At 39.8% G+C, this 21,428-nt stretch overlaps 1 protein-coding gene across 4 annotated transcripts; it reads left to right on the top strand.

Moving 5' to 3' along the window:
- The first annotated feature begins 1,178 nt into the window (after positions 1-1,178).
- Positions 1,179-21,422, top strand: pkma (pyruvate kinase M1/2a). Of its 4 annotated transcripts, none has more exons than XM_055010704.1 (11): positions 1,179-1,298; positions 9,960-10,144; positions 10,632-10,723; positions 13,576-13,707; positions 13,833-14,019; positions 14,113-14,383; positions 14,707-14,857; positions 15,032-15,184; positions 17,151-17,317; positions 19,681-19,862; positions 20,127-21,422. In XM_055010704.1, exons 1-11 carry the CDS (start codon positions 1,252-1,254, stop codon positions 20,231-20,233), a joined length of 1,674 nt encoding a protein of 557 aa, XP_054866679.1. In that variant the 5' UTR covers positions 1,179-1,251; the 3' UTR covers positions 20,234-21,422. The 4 variants fall into 4 exon arrangements, with proteins under 4 accessions (XP_054866679.1, XP_023124629.1, XP_054866677.1 ...); XM_023268861.2 differs by lacking the exon at positions 1,179-1,298 and adding an exon at positions 2,657-2,782; XM_055010702.1 differs by lacking the exons at positions 1,179-1,298; positions 17,151-17,317 and adding exons at positions 5,486-5,550; positions 17,729-17,895.
- The last annotated feature ends 6 nt before the right edge of the window (positions 21,423-21,428 follow it).

The following is a 21,428-nucleotide window of genomic DNA, read 5'->3' as shown; positions in this document are numbered from 1 at the left end:
TTAAAATCTAAAAATAATAAACAAAAATAATAAACATACATTCTTTATATATTACCTTTAGATAAATAGATAGATAGATAGATAGATAGATAGATAGATAGATAGATAGATAGATAGATAGATAGATAGATAGATAGATAGATAGATAGATAGATAGATAGATAGATAGATAGATAGATAGATAGATAGATAGATAGATAGATAGATAGATAGATAGATAGGTGCTATATAGACAATAAAAATATACATGCTGTATGTATAATACACTCATCATTGTGTGCTTGTGTGACACATTGGTCATAAGGCCTTTGAGTTAATCGGTCTTTACCCTCATTATCTCAAGGTTTCTATTTCAGAACTGACCTAAAGAATGGACAGATTAATGAACATGTGTTAAGCCAACTGTCTTCCCTTTGTATGGCTGTAGTCAGGAGAGGAAGAGAAAATTAAGATCACATTATTGCAAACTTAAGGGACCATGACCATGAGGCTCAGTGGAAATATGTGGGGCACCCTTCAGTGCAATGTTATAGTTGTTTCCTCTGCAGAGCTCACATCGCCTGGTGCTTTCCTTGTGAAGCTAAGTAGTGATGAATCTACAAATGCAGATTGTGACATATATCCTGTACAATACTTGTCAGCAGGCCATTTTCTGTGTTCCATTTTCAAAATTGCAACATCTCTTTTCTTTTGGGGAAAGAAGCACAAAGAATTTGCTTACATACAATTTGGTAATCAAACAACAGGTCTGGAGGAGTGTGACTGTATAAGTGTTATTGTGTCTTATTTCACTTTGCACTATAAATGTACAGTCTGTGTTGTATTCACAAATTGTGATTTCACATTTTAATTGAGAATTTAATCATTAAAAATTAGCTGATTGGTCATGTATGGTTTACAATACCTCCTATTATATGTAATTATTTAATTTGTTTTTCTGTTTTTTGCATTTGTCCCTTTTATTTGTCATTGGTCGCAGTAGTTGCATTAGTGCAGTACTATGTTTAGAAGCATTAGGCTGTCATATCTGCTCATCTCTGAGAATTATCTGAGCATATTCCCACAGTGTCTTACTGTACCTCGTGGTCCAGGGGTTAGCAGCCATTAATGCTGACTGACATTCAGGAGCTCTGTCACTTGAGACTGGACAGCAGACCTGTTTCTCACCTGGTGAGGTGTGTCCAATGGTCTTTAGGTCCTGGAGTGGAGAGGATCCAGGCAGAGGCAGGCAGCAGCCAGTGAGACAACAACATGGGCAGTGGAAGCAGCAGTGCTGACACCACCAAAACTGTGAACAGGTGAGAACAAAAATAGAACAAAGGCAGAGGAGACATGGAATTAGCAAAGAGTGCACCCATGCAGTAGTCCTGTGGAAGTCTAGACATAACAAAGACAATATCAGCGTCGTTTTATGTCTCTGTATGATAAATGGCACGTTAAGGAATACATTTGCCAGATTGATATATGTAAATTTAAATGATTCAATTTTCATCTCACTATAGTGGTGATATAGTTAGCATTTTTCTCTGTTTTAAGGATTGACTTTGTGCATATAATTTCTTTGGCCAAGATGATAATGGCAACAAAATTAATAATTATCCTGGGTAACACTTGCTACATAGTCATTCAGTGTCTGCACTGGATATACAAACATTTGTATTTACTGTTGGCCCTTAATATGTTGATTGACGAAATGGGTTCTGACATGTTTTTCTATGATCTCAAGAAATCAGTAAATTATTATTCTTGGTGTCAGAGTTGTAGTAGCAATCTATGTATTTGTATTAGTTGAGTGCTTTCTAATTTATTGTAGTTTAAGCTTTCACTTTAATTATTTAAATAAAATTTGACTACTAAATAAATTCAATACAACAAATTATTTTCATAATTATTGTAACTGATAGCTATATTTGAAAAGAACGTGTATTGAAAATGGACAACAGTAGGTACCAAAACAACTGAATTCATACCGCTGAAAAACATCTCACAACGGTTGTTATCATTTTTTACCACCAGATGGAGTCATAACCTCACGCATTGTGTAATAGCAAGGTACCAGCACATTAATAGGGTCCTCATGGATCATCATTTCATCGTTCTACCATCCACCAGCGGGGAGGTAATACAGCTGGGGTTCATAAACAGTATTTTGACTCACCCATGTACCAGATTTTATAAGCAAAATGAAGACGCAAGCAACATTTCAGTAGCTTACAAGACAGCTATCATATTTCATAACATATATTGATGATGCTTCCCCTCCATACTTCCTGAACGACAATGGCGTCCAATGTTCTGACATTAAATATCCTTCATTAGAACCTTATATATGATCATTAAAACGGGCAGCACATCAAATAGACATACTAGACAAACCGCTGCGTTTTTTCCAGGAAAGTACCCCACACCATCCACAGTCACATGTCGCAGTCCACGCTCTTCTTATACATTCACCCGCCCCTATTGGCTCCCGAACTTTGCCAAGCACTTCTACGAGCTATCTGTGTATCCTTCCGCGTTTTTAGTTTCCACTATTATCGGACTTTCCACAAAGGTGGCACTGAAAGAGAACTATTTGTTTGGCTTCGCAGTGATGACTGCGGCTGATATAACTGTGTGAAGCCAGCGCACTTCTTTTTCTTGTCTCTATATTCTCTCGGATGGATACGTCTCAGCATCCCTAGAAAGTAGTTCCGCAGAGTGAAGACTAGGGAGATCACCTTGAGCTCCTCTCACTGTTCCGGCAGTTTCATCGGTCCAGGCAGTTCTACCGCAAGACAAGGTGGGTATCCTGAGCAGGAGCTGCACCGTGTTTCGTTTAACTTTCCTTAGAAATGACCTGATAGCCTGTGGAGCACTGAGTTGTCAAATTACTGCCGTTTTTCTTTAGCTACATCCCGCGCGGTGGTGAGTTTGGTAATGTATGAGTCGGTCGTTTGTAGCTGGTTTCCACTTTTTACTAAATGCCATTTTTCAACAAATTAAATAATGTGCAAACATGCTAATACACCAGGACAACTTGGATAAATCATTTAAAGTCCTGCTATGCTAGTTTAGTATGTATCTAAACAATGTTCTGGCTTCAAAATGCGGTTAATAGATGGACAAACTGAAGGAATTTGCTCCGGCACTGAGCAGCTGTTTATATAACGAACTGGTAACACGCCACAGTGTTGTATTAGTTTGTATTTTTTTTGCAAAACCGCGCTAATGTATCTGAATTAATGACACAAACTGTGAGGTCTTATAGGAGGTTTTGAACGCTGTGGAGTCGCTTCCTGATGCCTCGTGTTGTGGGTGTGGCCGCTGCGTTTCTCGGCCTCCCATTGGACAGTCTCCGTGATGTCTCGCGATCAGGAAAATGTGACGCAGGATGAGAACGTGACCTTTAGCGCATCGTCTGCACTGTAACTTTAATTTAAATGAATTTCTAACATACAGATGGATATAAATGCACGACCACTATTACGTGTTATCATTGTTTTCCTTCACGTTATATAGTTCGTGCTAAAAGATAAATTCATCACGTTCCTTCTCCTCTTCGTCCTCATTTTCTGCAGTATGTCCTCGGAAATGCTTTAAATGAATCTGTACCATGTTAGGTATATAGTTGTAAATAACCGACCTATGATTAATGGTAGATTAAAATGTGTATATTGCCATAGCAGCCTCACTGCAGTAGCTTGCTGCAGTGGTGCCACAAATGATAGGCCCTATTGACACTGGATACACAGGCATGAAGGCAGGTCTCACCCTGCTGTTTAGTTCGTCCTGGCAATTTGAGCTATCCATGGTGTGTGATCGCTATATCTTCTTTGTCAGTGTTTTCTCAAAAAAGGAGAACAGGATTGACCAAAGGGCTTTTGTCTGAAGTCGTATTTTAAATTGTAATATGATGTCAAATTGATCTGCTGTGACCGGGCCTGCAGCACAGCGTGCATGCATTGTTATGTAGCCAGAAACCATTGTTTTGTGTATGACAAAATTCTGGAAACACTGGTCATTGCTGCGCCCTTCCTGACTGAAGGCTTTGTTGACAAAATGTAGTCTGTAACTCGGGAGAAATGTCACATCATAATGTCAAATGATGTGGAGTTCTGCAGAAGTGATGAGCTCAACAAAAGCAAACTTTAAAGTGCCTGCTACTTTGGTATTGGCTGTTAAGAGTAGGTCACTTTGGAGTAGTACGGAGTGATTTGTGGGAAATATTCAATTGAGATTTTCCTGACAGATTTTGTACTTGTAGTTTGACTTGAGATATAAAAGTCAAAAGTCAAGCTTCAGTTCAGCATTCACTGGGGTAGATTTAAAACATGGTGGAGCATTATGACAAGATACAATTGTATGTAAGTATTATTTGTCACAAGACGACAGCATGACATTTTTAAACCACTGACACAGCAGCTTAAATCCTGGGTTCATTGTGCTGCATAATGTATATCCGAAATAGCAGCCTTATACTTTTCTTTGAAATCTATCATTTGTTCAGCTCTAATTTTGAGGATTTCTTATAATAAACTTCAGGGATTTGTCAAAATTATCCCATATCTCCAAGTCAAAGTTACTTAATACATTCCATACTCAATGAGAGTTCAAAAACTTTGCCTGTAAATCCAGACTCTGGAACTTAGTCATACACAGATATGAACTGCTGGTAAAATAAACAGTACCATGTAAGTACATCTTATTGTTGTAATTTTATCTGTAGTTGTCGGCGTTTGTCTGCTCAAAAAAGCACTGTGACAGGTACCCAGCACTTTGCAAAACTGATTATGAATTGTCAGTTTCCCTTGGTACTGCAGTTAATTGATTTTTGCCCTTGACCTGCTTTGTGGTAAGATAAGTTTAGTGGCAGTAGAGCTGGTGGCCGGTGCAAGAGGCCGCGCCTTGCCTGGCTGGCACTGCTCCCGTGCAGTCTCTACCCACTGCAGCTGCACGTGTGATGGTTAATTCTACATAGGGCCAACACAAGCAGTTGTAGGTGTAACTTTTCCACCACAGACATACTTGTGTTGAGCTGACAAAATGCTCAGTTCAACAAAAGGTGTTTACTTTCTGTGTGAGGTGCTTCTGCCCTACCTCAGGTTTGTATGGTACACTACAAGCTGACTTTACAAGCAACATAGTATAAGTACCATCGTATATTCCAGTATTTTACACTGCATCACTCACGCATGTTGTGTGTTATAAATAGCCAGTGCTCTGTTTTTAGCCTTGAGGTGTAGTATGACCTGGGCTGGTAATTATATTAACGTGAAAATGCTCTGGTTTGCCAGAGTCGAATCTCATGTATGTCCATTAGTTCCGATCATGGCGATTGCCCAGTCACAGCAGGAGCTCTCAATGTCCTTCATCCTCATTGACTGGATTTACTCTTGAGCTCCTGGAAGTGTTGCACATATGCACGCGTGCCGGAGCGATCGGTACTGCTGTTGCAGGGACTACTTTGTTCACTGGCATTGGACGCTCCAGCACACTGGGGTGGCTGTGGAGGTCATTGATGGTAACGTGCTTGGTTGTCCCCAGGAGGAACAGGAAGATCTACTGGGGGTATGTAGTAGAACCTTTGTTGAGTCAGTGTAAGAGATTTAAGCCACTGGCTGTCACCGTAATCCAGCCACATCTATAGTAGATGATGGTAAATGTCAAGACACCCTGACAGCTATGATACCTGTCTGTTAATCATTGCACAGGCATATTTCATCGATGAGTAACAAGAAAATGGTTTAGAAAGAAAGGAAATGATAGTGACGGGGAGGTATGTTACAAAGCTAGATATGTTGGGAAGGGATTGGAGAGGATTATTAGCAGCCAGCTCTAAAGTTGGTCCTGCATCTGTGTCAGGGTTACTATGGCTGCTGTTGGCCTGTGGCTGCTACTCACTGGCTGTCCTGGGTTCATGCACACTATTTATGTCTATCAGTGGGCCATTACTGCCGATTATGTCATTTTGTGTTTCCATAACAACCAGGGACTGGCAAGCTGGAACAGACAGACTGATATGATTTTATTGGTAGTTTTTTATTGATGCCAATAAAGCAAATTATTACTCCACTTAATGAGGGATAGTCTTTACATGGGTTTCAAAAGTAATATCACAAGGAAGTGCTTCTTTTGCTAGTAATATTCCATCTGCTCTAAAAATAACACCTCATCTGAGGATGCAAGCAGTATTTGAGGTCACATGCTAGGGGTGCATATTTTATTGCACTGGTGAACATACAGGCTATTATATTTTTGGCCAAGAAATTTGATCCTGTCCCTACCTCACCGCAGTTAACAAAAAGATATTCAGTAAATTTGTGGCAAATGTACATTTGAAATCCTCAGAATGTGCTGAATGGAAGCAGGCCAAACATAAAATAAGTCATGATGTGGTAGTCTCTCAGGTAGCTTTGTGGGAAAAGAAATGAAATCAAAATCCAAATGGGAAAAACAAAAAGATGTTGGGCAAAACAATCAAATGTCATTGTTGTATAGCAGTGATATCTGAAGCCAGTGTTGTTTTGTTGTGTAAGGAGCAAGATTTATTACTATTAGTATTGGGAATTTTTTGGACTTGCATCTGGTTTGTAGTCCACATGTGTGGTCAAGAGATACAGCCTCTTCTAAAGGGAGGTGCCTGATACCTAATCTCCAGCGCATTCTCTATGACAATTGTGCATCCTCTTTATGTTTTGCAATTGCAACTGTCAATATTGCATTACTGTTAGGATTGCATCAAACCGCGAAATTGTGATGTCTACATCAGAAAGCTAATTCACCAGATGCTGCTATTAGCATGTGTAGATAATTTATTTCCGATTCTTATTCTTTGGTGAAATTGTCATGCCTCTGATAAGTCAGTGAAACACCAAATGACTAATAAACAAATATGCAACAGGGTACCAACATATGCTAACATTTGAAAAGTAATCACCAACCAAGTGTTTCTTTCCGCTGAAAGTGTGAGACAATAGTCCATCTCTGCTGTAGCAGTATTGCACTTTTTTCCCCTCATTTCTTCAACAAGTGGTCATAAAATGATAAATGAATTAAACAGGAAATTATAAAACACACACACAACATGACACACAATTTCCCCCCTCTGCAGTCTTTTCCAGTGGTTTAGTCCACTTGGTGATTGTGTGTGTCACTGTAGTGGGATGTGACTGCACTCACGTACAGCACTGGTCTGCCCCATTGATGGAAATGTTACATCATCAGCCAGGAGCTCCTGCTGAAGCAGCCTGTTGGTAGAGTGGCTCTGCCTGCAATCCCCCCACCATGCTGCATTTGTGATGTGATGAGTAAGAGGAAGTCAGACCACTAGTGTTACTCTCCAATACAGCAGATTTTTCTCAGAGTAGAAAAATGGATGTGCCTTCAGTTGCAGTTACGCCACCCTAAAATTTCCATCTTCTTTCTGTGTTCCAAAACCGTTCTTTATTTAATAAATCAGTCTTGGTGTCTTGTTAGCGACTGATATTGAAAAATACTTTTAGAGCAGATCTTGCTTCTTTGTAGAGGAAATCAGAAAAGGGTTCAAAAGTAGTTGCCCTAAAAAGATATCAAGTTGTAAACCTGTTGCTCTGCCAAAGGATCAGTCAGTGAGAGTGTTCATGATTGAATTGTCCTTGACTGCATAATTTACACTGAGGTAACATAATCTCTCCACTGGATTTTTGGACTGTGGTCTGTGTTTGCACTTGGGAAATAGTGATTGTATATAATAATGATAAAAGTTATGTAGGTGTATTCATAATATCAGTTACATAACTTTTTATTTTATTTTTATTGATTACTTTTATTGTCATTGGTTTTATTTCAGGTTCAATAAGTCACTATTATTGAAACCAACTTCTAAAACCAGCTTTAGATTGGAAAGTGCCATATAAACTTAGAAATTACAGCCATGTACATTATTTTATGTACTATTCTCATTTTGTGTATTGTGTATCGTATTTTATTTGATTTTATTTGATTTTATTTTCTTGACATTTGTTCTATTGTTGCTTCCTTTTAAATTTTTTTTTTTTCTAATTTTACTGTTTGATTTTAACTGGAAAGCACTTTGGTCACCTTGAGCGTTGTAAAGTGCTCTATAAATAATTTTTGATTGATTGATTGATTGATTGATTGATTGTATTGTACTTCAAAAATGTAAGTAGTCCCCTCACTGAAATTACAAACTTCAAGGCATTTATTGAAGCATCATTTTGACCGAGCAAGGATTTCACCTCAGTGAACTAAATAACATTTGATAAACCTGCATATCTAGTTATTCTGGACCCCAGCACATGCACAGCACAGTTACACATTGACCAAATGAACACTTCATCACACACAGTCCCAGTGCTCAATTTGCACAGTTTTCTGTGATTCGCTTTACTGCCAGATTGACTGCTCTGTGAGGCATTTCTGTGTCACTGTTGTAGTTATGTAACCACAGAAATGAGAGCTGTATAGGAAGCGGCATTCCTCACCATAGATAAGCAATGCCACACCCCACTCAAATACACCTACGCTGGTGGTTGAAACATGGCCTAAAGTCAGTGAGTTCACACAGTTTCTCTGTCCTGGATAGATTTAGGGGAGCAAAAGGAAATGTGCACACATCTGTGCACCCTGTTTTAAACTGACTGTATTGAGCCATTTAGTAGTGCACAGGATTTTATGTAATGTCTCATTGGTTGCACTATTTAGATTATATGTTTGGCCTTTTTTGGCTAGAACAGAGTACTGAAAGTGTCGTGATGAAAGCTTGGAAAGTCCAGCCCCCAGACGAGCTTTGTGATGGTGTCGTTGCCATGGGTGACTCAGCAAAGTGGAGGGGGGGAACAGAATGTCCAGAGTGATATAGCAGCTGAAAGAGCTACACTACTGTGTTCTCAGTATAGGTTGTAAAGACAGTGCAGTGTGCTACTGTCAACCTAAATATGTTCCTTTGCATTTCAGATCAATCTTTAGGTGTTTGTCACTAAACAGCAAACAATTTGTTCCTGCTTTTTACCAGTTGTCAGTAGCATGCATTTATTCACTACTGATTGTGCAACCCTAAGTTAAAGAGTAATTCAAGAAAAGACAGTTTTTTGCAAAGCATGTGCTCACAATAATCCGTTATTAGCTTAGCATGGAAGTCGTCACATTTCATAATCTTAATCTTAAAACAAATATTTTTCCATTTTTAGCTTCTGTGGTTGAAAACTTAAATAGATACACTTAAAGGTTCCATGTGGAGTTGCAGAGTTCATGACCTCTAGTATGGCTCTGTTCTTCTGCAAGTGCTCACCCATTTTATTGGTATCATGAACACACATGAAACCACATGAATGACACAGTATATGTTCCTGACAATAATTTTGCAATATTCTGTGGGAATACAGGTGGCAGTGATACCCCAAGATATGTTGCAATGTGCCAACAAAAGTGAGGGAAGAACAAGAATGCAAACTAGTTGACAGATATGCAAACATTACAGGATTTAGAAATCATCTTTTGCAATGTTTTTAGAGTAAGGAAATCCACACATTTGTTATAGCTCAGTACAGTTTGATGAGTAACTATAAGAAAAAAAAATTAAAGCAAAACACATATTCGCTTGAATTAGTAGAAAATGAACCTCTAACTGTGTTTCTGTCAAGTCATTAAGGTGCACATGAATAAATCCACATTGTGACCTGAGCTCTACCTAGTAGCCAGTGCTGTAAATGTTTGACTGTTCGTCAGCTGTTTTATTGTAAGTGGCCTGTCACAGTTTCCCGCCAGCTGTACACACCTGTTTTGCATAATTGTTAAAATCTTTTCTATTCTCCTATATAAAATCATGGTTTCCATCATTTGCCTCCTTTCTTCTTCTATGGTTTGAGGTAGCAACTGTCTATCTTGAGGCTTTTAACCTCTAATATTCAACCAGTTGTATTTTGATAAGCATCTATTGACGTTAACATCATATATTAACTGTCTTTTTTTCTGTGCAGGACTTCTCCAGTTGCACCAGAAAACATCATGCCTCACCCAAAGTCTGTAGACATGGGCTCTGCCTTCATCCAGACACAGCAGCTCAACGCTGCCATGGCTGACACTTTCCTGGAACACATGTGCCTGCTGGACATTGACTCTGAGCCCACCACTGCACGCAACACTGGCATCATCTGCACCATTGGTTGGTCATTTTTGTTAGCACTCTTACAGACAGACAAACCTTTATGGCATCATAAACATAAGCAGATATAACTGCCATGCTGTAGTGTTGTAGTTGCTTCTCAAGAGAACACATGTAAAGGATATTGCATTCATACATCTAAAGGACAATTCATGTTTTACAGCCTGGTCCTTAATCTTATCCTTATGCCCATTAATACTGTTAGTTATTATAGCATTTTATTTTTCAGTTCAATAACCACATTTTTGATCACAATTATTTACTTTTGTTGAGGAGCGAAAGCAGTTGGAATGCCATATTGATATTTTAAATTCACAGCCGTGTGTCTTCTCTTTCATACTATGCTGCATGAACATATAAATACAACTTGCTAAAAATAAAAAGGTGTTGGCTAAAATTTCAAGTTTGCACTGCAGCCTATTAATGTGAAAATTGAAATCATTATGCTATTTCTTCGATCTCTTCCTTTCAATTCAACTGCCTGCAGGGCCAGCCTCTCGTTCTGTGGATACCCTGAAGGAGATGATCAAGTCTGGAATGAACATTGCTCGCTTGAACTTCTCCCATGGCACTCACGAGGTGGGTCTTTCTAGATTTCTTTCTGCTGTGTGAACAGGTTGAGCAGGGACTGCTAATGTTCATAAGGTTAAGTCACGTTTTAACTGTGCTGATAATTTCTATCAAACATGGTTGTGTGCTTTATCACAGAATGGTATCGGTTAGTATGTGGAGTTTTGTGGCAATCTTTGCCTTCTCTTGTCTGCCTTTGTCAGCTTTTTCATGCAGTGTTCGTAGCTCTTTGCGTAACATCTATCGTGAAAGTAGACGGTCAACAGGCTCACAATGAGCAAGCATGTAATTCATGATGAACTGTAATCGGCTTGGCACTTTAAGCAAGACTAAGCCAGTCGGCATGAATGGAAGAAATAGTAATGCTAACTACTTGAGATAAAATTTTTGCTAGGTAGCAAAGTTGAACTCACAAATGATGCAACATTTGAATCTTTGCAAACTATCAGACCATTGTTTCAGTGTATAATAAAATTTGTTGATCAATGGTAAAATTCTCTTTTCTTTGCATATCCCAGCTTGTATTCAGGTTGGGAACATAATGTTCCTTGTCAAACGAGTTGTAGATTTAAAAAATGTTTCTTTTTTCTTAACAGAAAGAACAAAAAGAGCTTAAATGATTTAGTGCAGCCAATATTTACCAGGCATAACTGACAAATCCTGAAGATGGAAGCTAGGCTGCACACAGAGAGACTGGCTGACTGCCATCAGCTTATACAGTGCAATGAAGCAGTTAGCTAAGATTTGTGGAACCTTGTGGACAACTTGACTCTGACCCTCAGGCTTCTTTAGTGAGAAGTTAGAAAGTCCTATCCAGAGGGTCATCACATTTATCAACAGGTTTTACAATAAATAATATCTATAAATGAAAACAGTGACAGTGAAATCAATTTTAATCATTCAATAGAGTTACTACATTAATTATCATCTGACATTAAGACCAGTTTTTATATAATGACATTTGATTTAGATGCCACTAGTTTGTTTTATTGAAATTTTCTTAGCTTTGACATTAAAATGTAATTTTTAAGCATTAGCAGACGTGATGCATGCATTTCACACATAAAGGTGTACTACTGTGGCATTTTGAAAATATTTGTGTAGATGAATAGAAGAAGAAGAAGAATCACGGCTGCTTTAAATAACAATGATTAATTCAGTTGGAGATATTTTCAAGTCCTCTTTAGCGAAAATTATCCATGTTCTGTGTGGGTTTAGTTGTTTCAGAAAGGTCAAGTTTTGCAATAGTTTTGGGAAGTGCCAAAAGATACCAGGGCATTGTTAGCTTGGGGTGCTATAAATAGGTCATCTGCTCCACCTTTATCTCCTCAGCAGGCAGCGTGCACAGATACTTTAGGCTTGTGTGTACAGGAACCAACCCCGACATCAGTCCACTGTTAACTTGAATGGCAAGTGAAAAGTATTTCGCAAAATTCGAAAAGTCAAGTCTTTCAGAACTAGCATAAATAATCTCAAAGGATCTAAAATTATTATTAGAATTATAATCATTAACTGGATCTTCACTTTATACTGGATAGGACATAAATGACACATGCATGACCCTGACCTACCTATACAGATAACATGCTGTTAAATGCCGCTTTCTGTACGTTGCATTGGCTATAAAACAGGACACTGTCGACCTTGCTTCTTATTAAACGAATGCAGCACAGTGCAGGTTAACAGCAGCCAAAATACTATGCCACCCAATTCACATCTTATTTCATCTTTCTGAAGCTGTGTTTTTAAAGTTTGCATTTCAAATGCTGTTGCCTCAGTGTTGGGTATTATGAGACTTATCTTAATTATAAATGTAAATGTTTAGATGCTTTCCATAAAAATATCTTTTGTTTATGCTGATGATGAGACCAACCAGGTTTTCCCTTAGTCATAGTGCAGCAAGGGCAGTGTAAGTCAGCCAAAGTGATTACCTGCCACTTAAGTTATTACTGAAAGCTCTGGCTACCCAGGTGGACAGCATAGGCCATGGGCAGCAGGAAGCTGTCTTCAAAGCCACAAATACTTACTGCACTAGCTGATGACTAGCCTTCACCAAAGACCAATGATGATTGTATTAAAAACACGATAGTGCTGAATTTTTAAAATTTTCCTGTCAGCATTTTCCCACAACTTTTTAGCAAATGTCGGCCCCCATAGCAAGGATTGTAACTGTCAGTAACATTTCCGGGGCAAAAGTGTACCCACTGTCATTGTTTCTGTAACCCTTTCCGATAGAATTATAATCTGCCTTTGATGATTTGAACAACAGTGCAAGAGTAATGATTTTACACGAGACTATTTGAAGTCTGTTTACACTTACAATTGTGCTAGAATTTTGACCATTCAGCTTTATTGTGAGTGTTGTTCACCAACTTCACTGAAGAATTTCCTCTTTAGAAACACTGCGCTTCCTTAGCTGACTTCCTTGTAATAGACACTTACGGCAGCAGGCAGTGCATTCTCGGAAGGTGGAGATTATGCATCATAAAATTAAGGTTTGGTGCTCATAACATGTCAGTTAGGTTGGTGGAAAGCACTGCATGACCCCACTATGATGGTGACAGTATGAGTCATGTTTATGGCTGTGAGTTGTCACATGTACCTTGTCTTAAGTTGGCCCAGTTTGATTTTTATGCTTGCATAGTGAAACCAGCATCTTACAGTAACTCATAGTATTGGCATTGTAAAATGGTGCTTTCTATTTTTTATCAGTGTACGTGATATCAATCAAAGATTAAAGAATAGAACAGCAGGTTAGAGTTCACCAGTCTGATCAAAACTAAAAAACTCAGACTGTGTAGTGCTGTATCATCAGTCTGGTCTCTGGATATTTGAACATGTTAAAATCTCATTTTCTATAGTACCATGCAGAGACCATCAAGAATGTGCGGGAGGCAACTGAGAGCTTTGAGCCTGGCAGCATCCAGTACAGGCCTATTGGTATTGCCCTGGACACCAAGGGCCCAGAGATCAGGACTGGTCTCATCAAGGGAGTGAGTTAAACATCATGTTTCCATCACACCAAAACAGAAATCTTTATGACTTTGACTCCAAAACATTTTGCATGAAAAGCCAACTAGACAGAAAGTAACATTATGCCTGTTTAATGGCACGACAGAGCGGCACAGCTGAGGTGGAGCTGCAGAAGGGCAACGTCATCAAGATTACCTTGGACGATGCTTATCAGGAAAACTGCAGCGATGAGGTCTTGTGGCTGGACTACAAGAACATCACCAGAGTGGTGGAAGTTGGCAGCAAAATTTACATTGACGACGGACTCATATCCCTGCAGGTTAAGGAGATTGGTGAGTTAGAATTTGTAAAACATAAATAAGGTCATACACATATAGTGTCCAGTGTAACTGCTCTGTGTTAATATGTTTTTTTTGTCTCTTCAGGCTCTGATTTCCTCATGTGTGAGATTGAGAATGGTGGCACTCTGGGCAGTAAGAAGGGAGTCAATCTCCCTGGTGCTGCTGTCGACCTGCCTGCTGTTTCAGATAAAGACATCCAGGACCTGCAGTTTGGTGTGGCACAGGGAGTTGACATGGTCTTTGCCTCCTTCATTCGCAAAGCAGCAGATGTACATGCTGTCAGAGAAGTACTGGGAGAGAAAGGCAAAAACATTAAGATCATCAGCAAGCTCGAGAACCACGAGGGTGTTCGCAGGTGTGTATGTGGATGAAGTGTTGTCTTTAGAAACTTTCTTTTTAGTGTGCAGGTTGGGGTCATTCGTCATCTTTTGTTTACATCTGGTACATTTGTGCTATATTTGCAGTTGTTTTGTCTGTTATTGGGTTGGCTGAGGAACAAGACCATGTCAAAATAGATTGTCTATGGATGTAAATGCTGGTTAGGAAAGCAAAGTCCCAGCTGTGAAGAGGCCTTAAAAGTAGTGTTTAATGAAGCCACCGCTTTCACACACTCTTGCTGCTCCTCACAGCTGGTTACTTTGGGATGTAACTGGATGTCATTTTCTGCCTGTTTTGCAGATTTGATGAGATCATGGAGGCCAGCGATGGCATCATGGTTGCCCGTGGTGACCTGGGTATTGAGATCCCCACAGAAAAGGTCTTCCTTGCCCAGAAAATGATGATTGGTCGCTGCAACAGAGCTGGCAAGCCGATCACATGTGCCACTCAGGTCAGATATACTGTATTTCTTAAGCTGTATTTCCTCCATGAGATTACCCGGACGTAATAAAGACTTAGACATGATCTAATGTACGATTCTCAAGTGCATTAAGTGTGAATATGTGCAGCAACAACAACATACAGCTTGGCAGCCTTGGTCTAATTTTTTTCCTCACTGTTTCAGATGTTGGAGAGCATGATCAAGAAGCCTAGACCCACCCGTGCTGAGGGCAGTGATGTAGCCAACGCTGTCCTGGATGGAGCCGACTGCATCATGCTGAGTGGAGAGACTGCAAAGGGAGACTACCCTCTGGAGGCAGTACGCACACAGCACATGGTGAGTTGATCTATTTTAACTCTTTTAAACATTGGAGAAACATATTTAAAATCACACTGAGTGCTTTAATTAAAATAAGTATAGCTTACTGATTGGAGAAATTAGCTATATATCTTGCGTGATGTATAATTCTTTCATTTTTAGAAATTCGGTTAGAGAAAAAATTCAGCTCCTGGGAGATTACACTTTCTTGTTCCCTGATTTTTATGTTCCCCTGAACACACCTGCTACTTGTCATTCAATCGCTCATTGGCACAGCTTTCTTTTTTCCAATCTGACCAATTTCAAATGCTGACAGGAGGCCAACTGCATGTGTCTATCTTTTTGAGATCTTTCCATCCAATCATTATTCAGTTAGATATTTACTTCCATTTATATATGCTAATGAATAATCCAAAAATGGTTAATCACTATTAAAAATAATCAGTTGCGGATAATTGTATTGACAAAATACAGAATGGGTACAGCATTACTCATTCATCCCTGGGATATTAAAACAAGCTGTGTAGATGTTTTAAGTGGCTAAACCACTGCATAATGTCCACACCATAATGTGCCTGTGGTTGCGACCTTCTTTAATTGCATGGTGGTGCTTTCTTTCAAAATTAAAGTAAATGCATGTTGCCTGCACCTCTTCATAAAACTAATTCACTGTGGCTGTTATTCTATACCACTTCCTCATTTACCATGGTATCTTCAAACTGGTCTGTTCTGCTCTTCATCAGCCAAGATTTACAGTGCATCAACGACTTTCCCCTTCATATATGTTTGGATTCATAAACAAGGTTTAAGCTGATGAAAAGGGAGCGTCAGTTTTGAATGATGCCACATTTGGATTTTTCTGCACATAGCAAGATTCAATCAGTGCATTATCTTAAAAAAAAAAAGTTTATTTCTGTATTTTGTAATCTTCAACTATGCATCCGTGACATGGCTATGGGGAATTTGGGACGTCTTAAAGTTTGCATCTGAAATGCCTGCATTTGTCAGTCAGGGACAGACACTAACAAAATGCCTCTTTCAAGTCTTAGACTTAAGACTGTTAATATTTCAGTCATAATAGCAACCAGTAATTATGAATTGCATGGATGGATACTGCAGTTATGCCAGGTCTTCATTGTTCTGGCCTTCCTTGGCTAACTTTCGCTGTTCAGTTACACTGCAATACAGATGCAGGAGTGACTCAGCAGTCCTACTGAGCTCCGGCTTTGAGCTTGCAGCCCTTCTACTCACATTGCATGGGGTGCCTGAGAATCCAGTAAACTGCAACCTTGGTTTACCTCAAGTTGCTCATTTTGTTAGAAAAAAATCACACTAACAGGGCTTCCAAGCAACTGTTGCTAAAGAGTATTGTTTGTTTTGCGTTTTTTTCCCTCATTTACTTCAGACACTCCAACACTTTACTCCTTTGTTTCTCTGGGCTGTTTTAAACTACCTCTTTAGCTCTGTGTGCAGTGTGTGGCCTCTTAACCCTCAGCTTGCTTTCTAACTCCCAGTTAACACAAGTCAGGTTTTTCAATAGTTTTTTAAGAACATTTAATTTGATCTAACCTAGCTTTATCATTTAATGTTTTAAATTGTTTTGATATTAAGGTGAAGTAGTCCGTTTTCAATAGTGTAGTTGTTTTAACTGTAGAATAACAGCTGGTATTGCAGTGATTTAAATTTAATATGTAGATGATTGTGGTAAAGTTTTGACTGTTTTAACCTTGATGTTTCCTTATTTCCTCCCCACTAACTGCACACCTAAACTCTTCCACTGACTGACCCTCTGTGTTTTCATTCCATCTCTTTCTTTTACTTCAACTTGTTTTTCTGTCTTCTTAACTTTGTTCAATTGTGTCCCCTATGTTCCTGTCTTTTCTCCCTTTCTATATGTCCTTTTTTTGTTGTTGTTATTTTACACCCGTGTGTGCTTGGTGTTGGAATGCCTCTCCTCGATGCATCTTGCCCTTACATGTGCCAGATTGCTCGTGAAGCCGAGGCAGCCATGTTCCACCGGCAGGTGTTTGAGGACCTGCGTCGTTCCACGCCGCACTGCAAAGACCCCGCTGAGGCCATTGCAATCGGCGCTGTCGAGGCCTCCTTTAAGAGCTTAGCCTCTGCGATCATTGTGCTCACAGGCTCTGGAAGGTAGGCAGGTTATCTGGTCCTGGCAGGTCATGGAGGTCACTGGTTCTTAAAGAGTCTAAGAGAGGGAGAGTAGGGCCAGGTTCAGGTACTGACAAAGGGAGTAACTGGGAGAAATGGCAAACAAACTAGACCATTGGTTGATTGATTTATTTTTTGCCTATGTGAACAAATTTTAAAGATGAAAATGTTAGTGTGAAAAAGCAGATATTTACAGATTAACCCATCAGTTATTTTCCCCCTTTTATAACTTGATTGATGTTTTTTTTATCTCTTAATTTGCTTCATTGGCTACATTTGTTTAACCAGGAGTCTAGCTACATGTTTGCCAGTCTCTCCCAGTGGTGTGAGTGCCTTAATGTGCAGTAGTGGAGTGATTGAGAGTAACCCCCCACCCTTCCCTTCGGGGCTCAGATAGCACGAGAGGCCGAGGCTGCAACCTTCCACAGACAGCTGTTCGAGGAGCTGAGGAGACACTCCCATCTGACCAGAGACCCTTCAGAGGCTGTAGCTGCTGGAGCTGTCGAGTCGTCCTTCAAATGCTGTGCTAGTGCCATCATTGTTCTCACTAAGACTGGGAGGTAAGAAAGAGAGGGATAGACGCGAAATGATCCTGGTCCTAAAGGTAAGGTGTTGCCAGACACATGCTAGTCTGTGTAACACAGCTCCTGATTCTCCCTCCAGTACCCAATGTGCTCTTGGATATCGCCCCTTTAATTTAGTGTGTGTTTGTGTGTGAGAGAGTAAGAAATGTGCATTTTTACATGAGGAGGTGGAGATAGCAACTGATTTTAAGAATGAAAGTGAGAACTGTCATTAGCCCAGGTTAGGTGTCCACCTTTCACACTGTTCATATTGTCAGTGGTTATGTAAGAATCTGGGATGGAGAGCTTTCTCATCAGTCCAGTGCAAAGCTCCAATTTTAAATTAAACAAATAAAATTGTTGTATTTATGAATCCATATCAAAATATTAATGGAAATCGGTGATTATATAAATATGTCACTTGCTGTACATACAAGCTTGCCAACATGGCTATTAATGATGGGTAGCTTCTTCAATAAAACTGCAGCAAAAAGTTGATTTCACATTACAACACTGACTGATTTACCAGGAATGTTTTGTTTGAGTGTTTGAGAGTGGACACCTTTTGGGCTACTGATGATGATGTAAATCTTCAGCACACACCATCATACACCAAAGTGTTGTCACTTATTTTGGCTGCTGCAATCTCTCAGGACTGTAAGGGCATTTACAGACTTTACAGACTTGCGTTCCCTACTTCTCCTGTTAGTTGTGTTGAACCTGTTAGGGTGGAAGTGTTACATATTTTGTCGTTGTTTTTATTCATCTAGTTGCGTGTATCAAAGTTGACCTCCTAGCATACAGGGGCTCTAAACCTGAGAATAAGTCTAAATAAGCCAAACTATTTGAGAACACCTAAGCGTGGTGCCTGGTTGTTCAGTTTTTAATCACACTGACTTACTTCTTGCAAGAATCCATCTGCATGGAGTTAATTTACATGTATTATGTATTGACATCATTGATTTACACAGTGCTACAAACATTATGCAAGTCAAGAGTTTGTACATTCTGCTGTGAATGTACAGTCATTTGGAAAAGGTGTGCAAACCCCGAAGCTAATGACATTAACAAATGCTAATTGGATTCAGGTTGCTTACAAGGGACGTGGCAGAGTGCTCATTGAAACGTTTAGTTTGGCTTCAAGCATCTTGACACTCCTCAACACTACCAGGACAGTGTTGATGTTTATGGACTGATGAAACTAATATTCTGTTTGGGAAGAACACAACATTATGTATGGCTTAGAAATGCATTGTATACAAACATGAAAACATCATCCGATGGCTATCTGCCAGCTAAAGTTGGATGATGCAACAATGACCCTAAATTACAAAATTATCACAACAGAGATACATGGAAGTGGAGATTACACTCCTACATGGGGTGACCTCAAGTGCTTTTCATACCAGACATCCTATCATTGCTGCCAAAAGTTTGGTCAGATATTTAAATTGAAGGCTTCAAGGTTTAATGAGTGGATTCAGGAAAGACCAAATACTTTAATTGTTTGCACGTTGTTAACCTAAGAATGTATTTATTTATGCTTTCCACTTAAACATGATCACATTTTATTACCAGTTAATGCAGAATACCGGGTAGCTCCTAATGAGTCACCTGATGAGGGGTTTGCATACTTTTTTTCACCATAGAGCTGCTCTGCAGGATTTAATCCGTATTTTTGCATTGAACATATTAAGGTGTCTCCATAATTTCTGCAATGAATTCACTCAGTTGAAATAACTATATTACTTAATATGTAAATGAAGGTCTTTTTTTGTGCAGATCTGCCCACCTGATCTCCAGGTACAGGCCACGTGCCCCCATCCTCGCTGTGACCCGTAATGCCCAGACAGCTCGCCAGGCCCACCTCTACCGTGGAATATTCCCCGTCCTCTACACCAAGCCCGCCAACGACGTGTGGGCAGAGGACGTCGACATGCGTGTCAACTTTGCCATGGATATGGGTAAGGAATGTCTCACTTTTAAGACCCTGTACAGTGATATGGCAGTACAGGCAAACAACTTGTGGTCTTTGGAAAACAAACACGGCCAGAAATGAATTGCAATGCCATGCAGTTTTCAAGGACTTAACTTAGAGGAGTCATTGGATAAAACATTATTTCTGACACACCTTTTGCTGTCAAACCTTGACCCAGAACGCTGTTTAACCACGTTTAATACATCAAATTAGCAAAGCTTGGCTGACCATTTCATGCTTAATTTTCTAGGCAAGGTCAGAGGCTTCTTCAAAGAGGGAGACGTTGTCATCGTCTTGACCGGCTGGCGTCCAGGCTCCGGTTACACCAACACCATGCGTGTAGTCCTGGTGGCCTGAGCAGACAAAAGAGCTGCTCTGCTTTCTCCCTCCACCTTCACTGACCTTTCATAGCTCTCCACCCCACACCTCACTCCTGCTCACAGCCCTTCTCATCCAACTCCTGGGCTCGCAGACTCAACAATTTAGCATTTAGGCAATAATGGAAATAAATTATAAAAGAAAGAGTATAGCCTTTGTGGCTTGGGAGCTGTTTTGGGTGGGAGTCGAGTTTTGTTCCATACAATTCCACGTTTTCGTTCCTTTCGCACCGATTCTCTCAATCAAACCAGTCTTCAGGGCCTCAGATTAATACACCCTGACCACAAACTGCTGTATTTTATTCACTGAAACACTTGTATTACTAAAAGTGAAAGTCTGTGAGTGAATGCGTCCTGGTCTGTGTGCATGCGCATTCTGACTCTTGTTTAGGTGGGGTTGGTGGCGGGGCCGGCTGACGTTAACAGAGCACCTTGAGTACTGTAATCACACTCCTCTACTGATTTAACGAACAAAATAGTGGCATCCTAAATCAAAGGGCTCCTCCCACAAGCGCAGCCTCAGCTCCACCTCTCCACCCAAGCAGATCCTTCTGTAGTGCTGTCTATAAGTGTCCTCTCATCAGCTTTCACTGTATTTCAGTGTATCTGTAAGTGTTGCACTCCTAATCTACTCAAGACTATGTTACATTCTATATTATACTTGACTTTTGTGAATGGTGAACTTTTGTTTTAGGACATCCAATGCTACTTATATTTTGTCCTACTATAGAAAAAAAGTTAGTTTTGGATGTCCACTCCAGAGGTGTTTGAGCTAGTTACTGTGTTTGTGTTATTAGATGTGTCATGAAGCCTTTACATTTCTTTGCTTTGGATCATATCCAAGTTGGCACTTATGAATCATGTCTGGTTCTCCAAAGTTGACTGATATGAAAGAGCACTTTTATGGTGTTTTTTTTCCTGATGACTAATGTAGAGATGAAGCCCTGCCCCTCTGAGTCAAAGTGGAAGATGGGTAGAATCCCTGTGCTTGTCTTTCTATGCTGGTGGCCCAATGTAGCTGTCTTCATGTGTTTAACTTGCTTTTGATTGTGATGCTAGAGTGTAAGAAATAACTAAATGTAAAGGGGTATTATATTGTCTAGCTGGTGTACTGAGCTGTCCTACAAGACTGGAGTTCCATCAATAAAAGAGATGAGCACCTATTCAAACTTTGC

This window comes from Amphiprion ocellaris, chromosome 1 (genome assembly GCF_022539595.1).
Source record: "Amphiprion ocellaris isolate individual 3 ecotype Okinawa chromosome 1, ASM2253959v1, whole genome shotgun sequence".
NCBI classification, from domain to species: Eukaryota; Metazoa; Chordata; class Actinopteri; family Pomacentridae; genus Amphiprion; species Amphiprion ocellaris.
The sequence above is the reverse complement of the archived record's forward strand: the minus strand, read 5'-3'. Positions and strand labels throughout refer to the sequence as shown.

Excerpts from the sequence above, each read along its gene's own strand:
- pkma (XM_055010702.1), top strand. The coding sequence starts at position 5,501 with ATGGTAACGTGCTTGGTTGTCCCCAGGAGGAACAGGAAGATCTACTGG. Across the intron at positions 14,858-15,031 it reads CGATCACATGTGCCACTCAG|ATGTTGGAGAGCATGATCAA; the intron begins GTCAGATATACT and ends TCACTGTTTCAG. Across the intron at positions 19,863-20,126 it reads CAACTTTGCCATGGATATGG|GCAAGGTCAGAGGCTTCTTC; the intron begins GTAAGGAATGTC and ends TTAATTTTCTAG.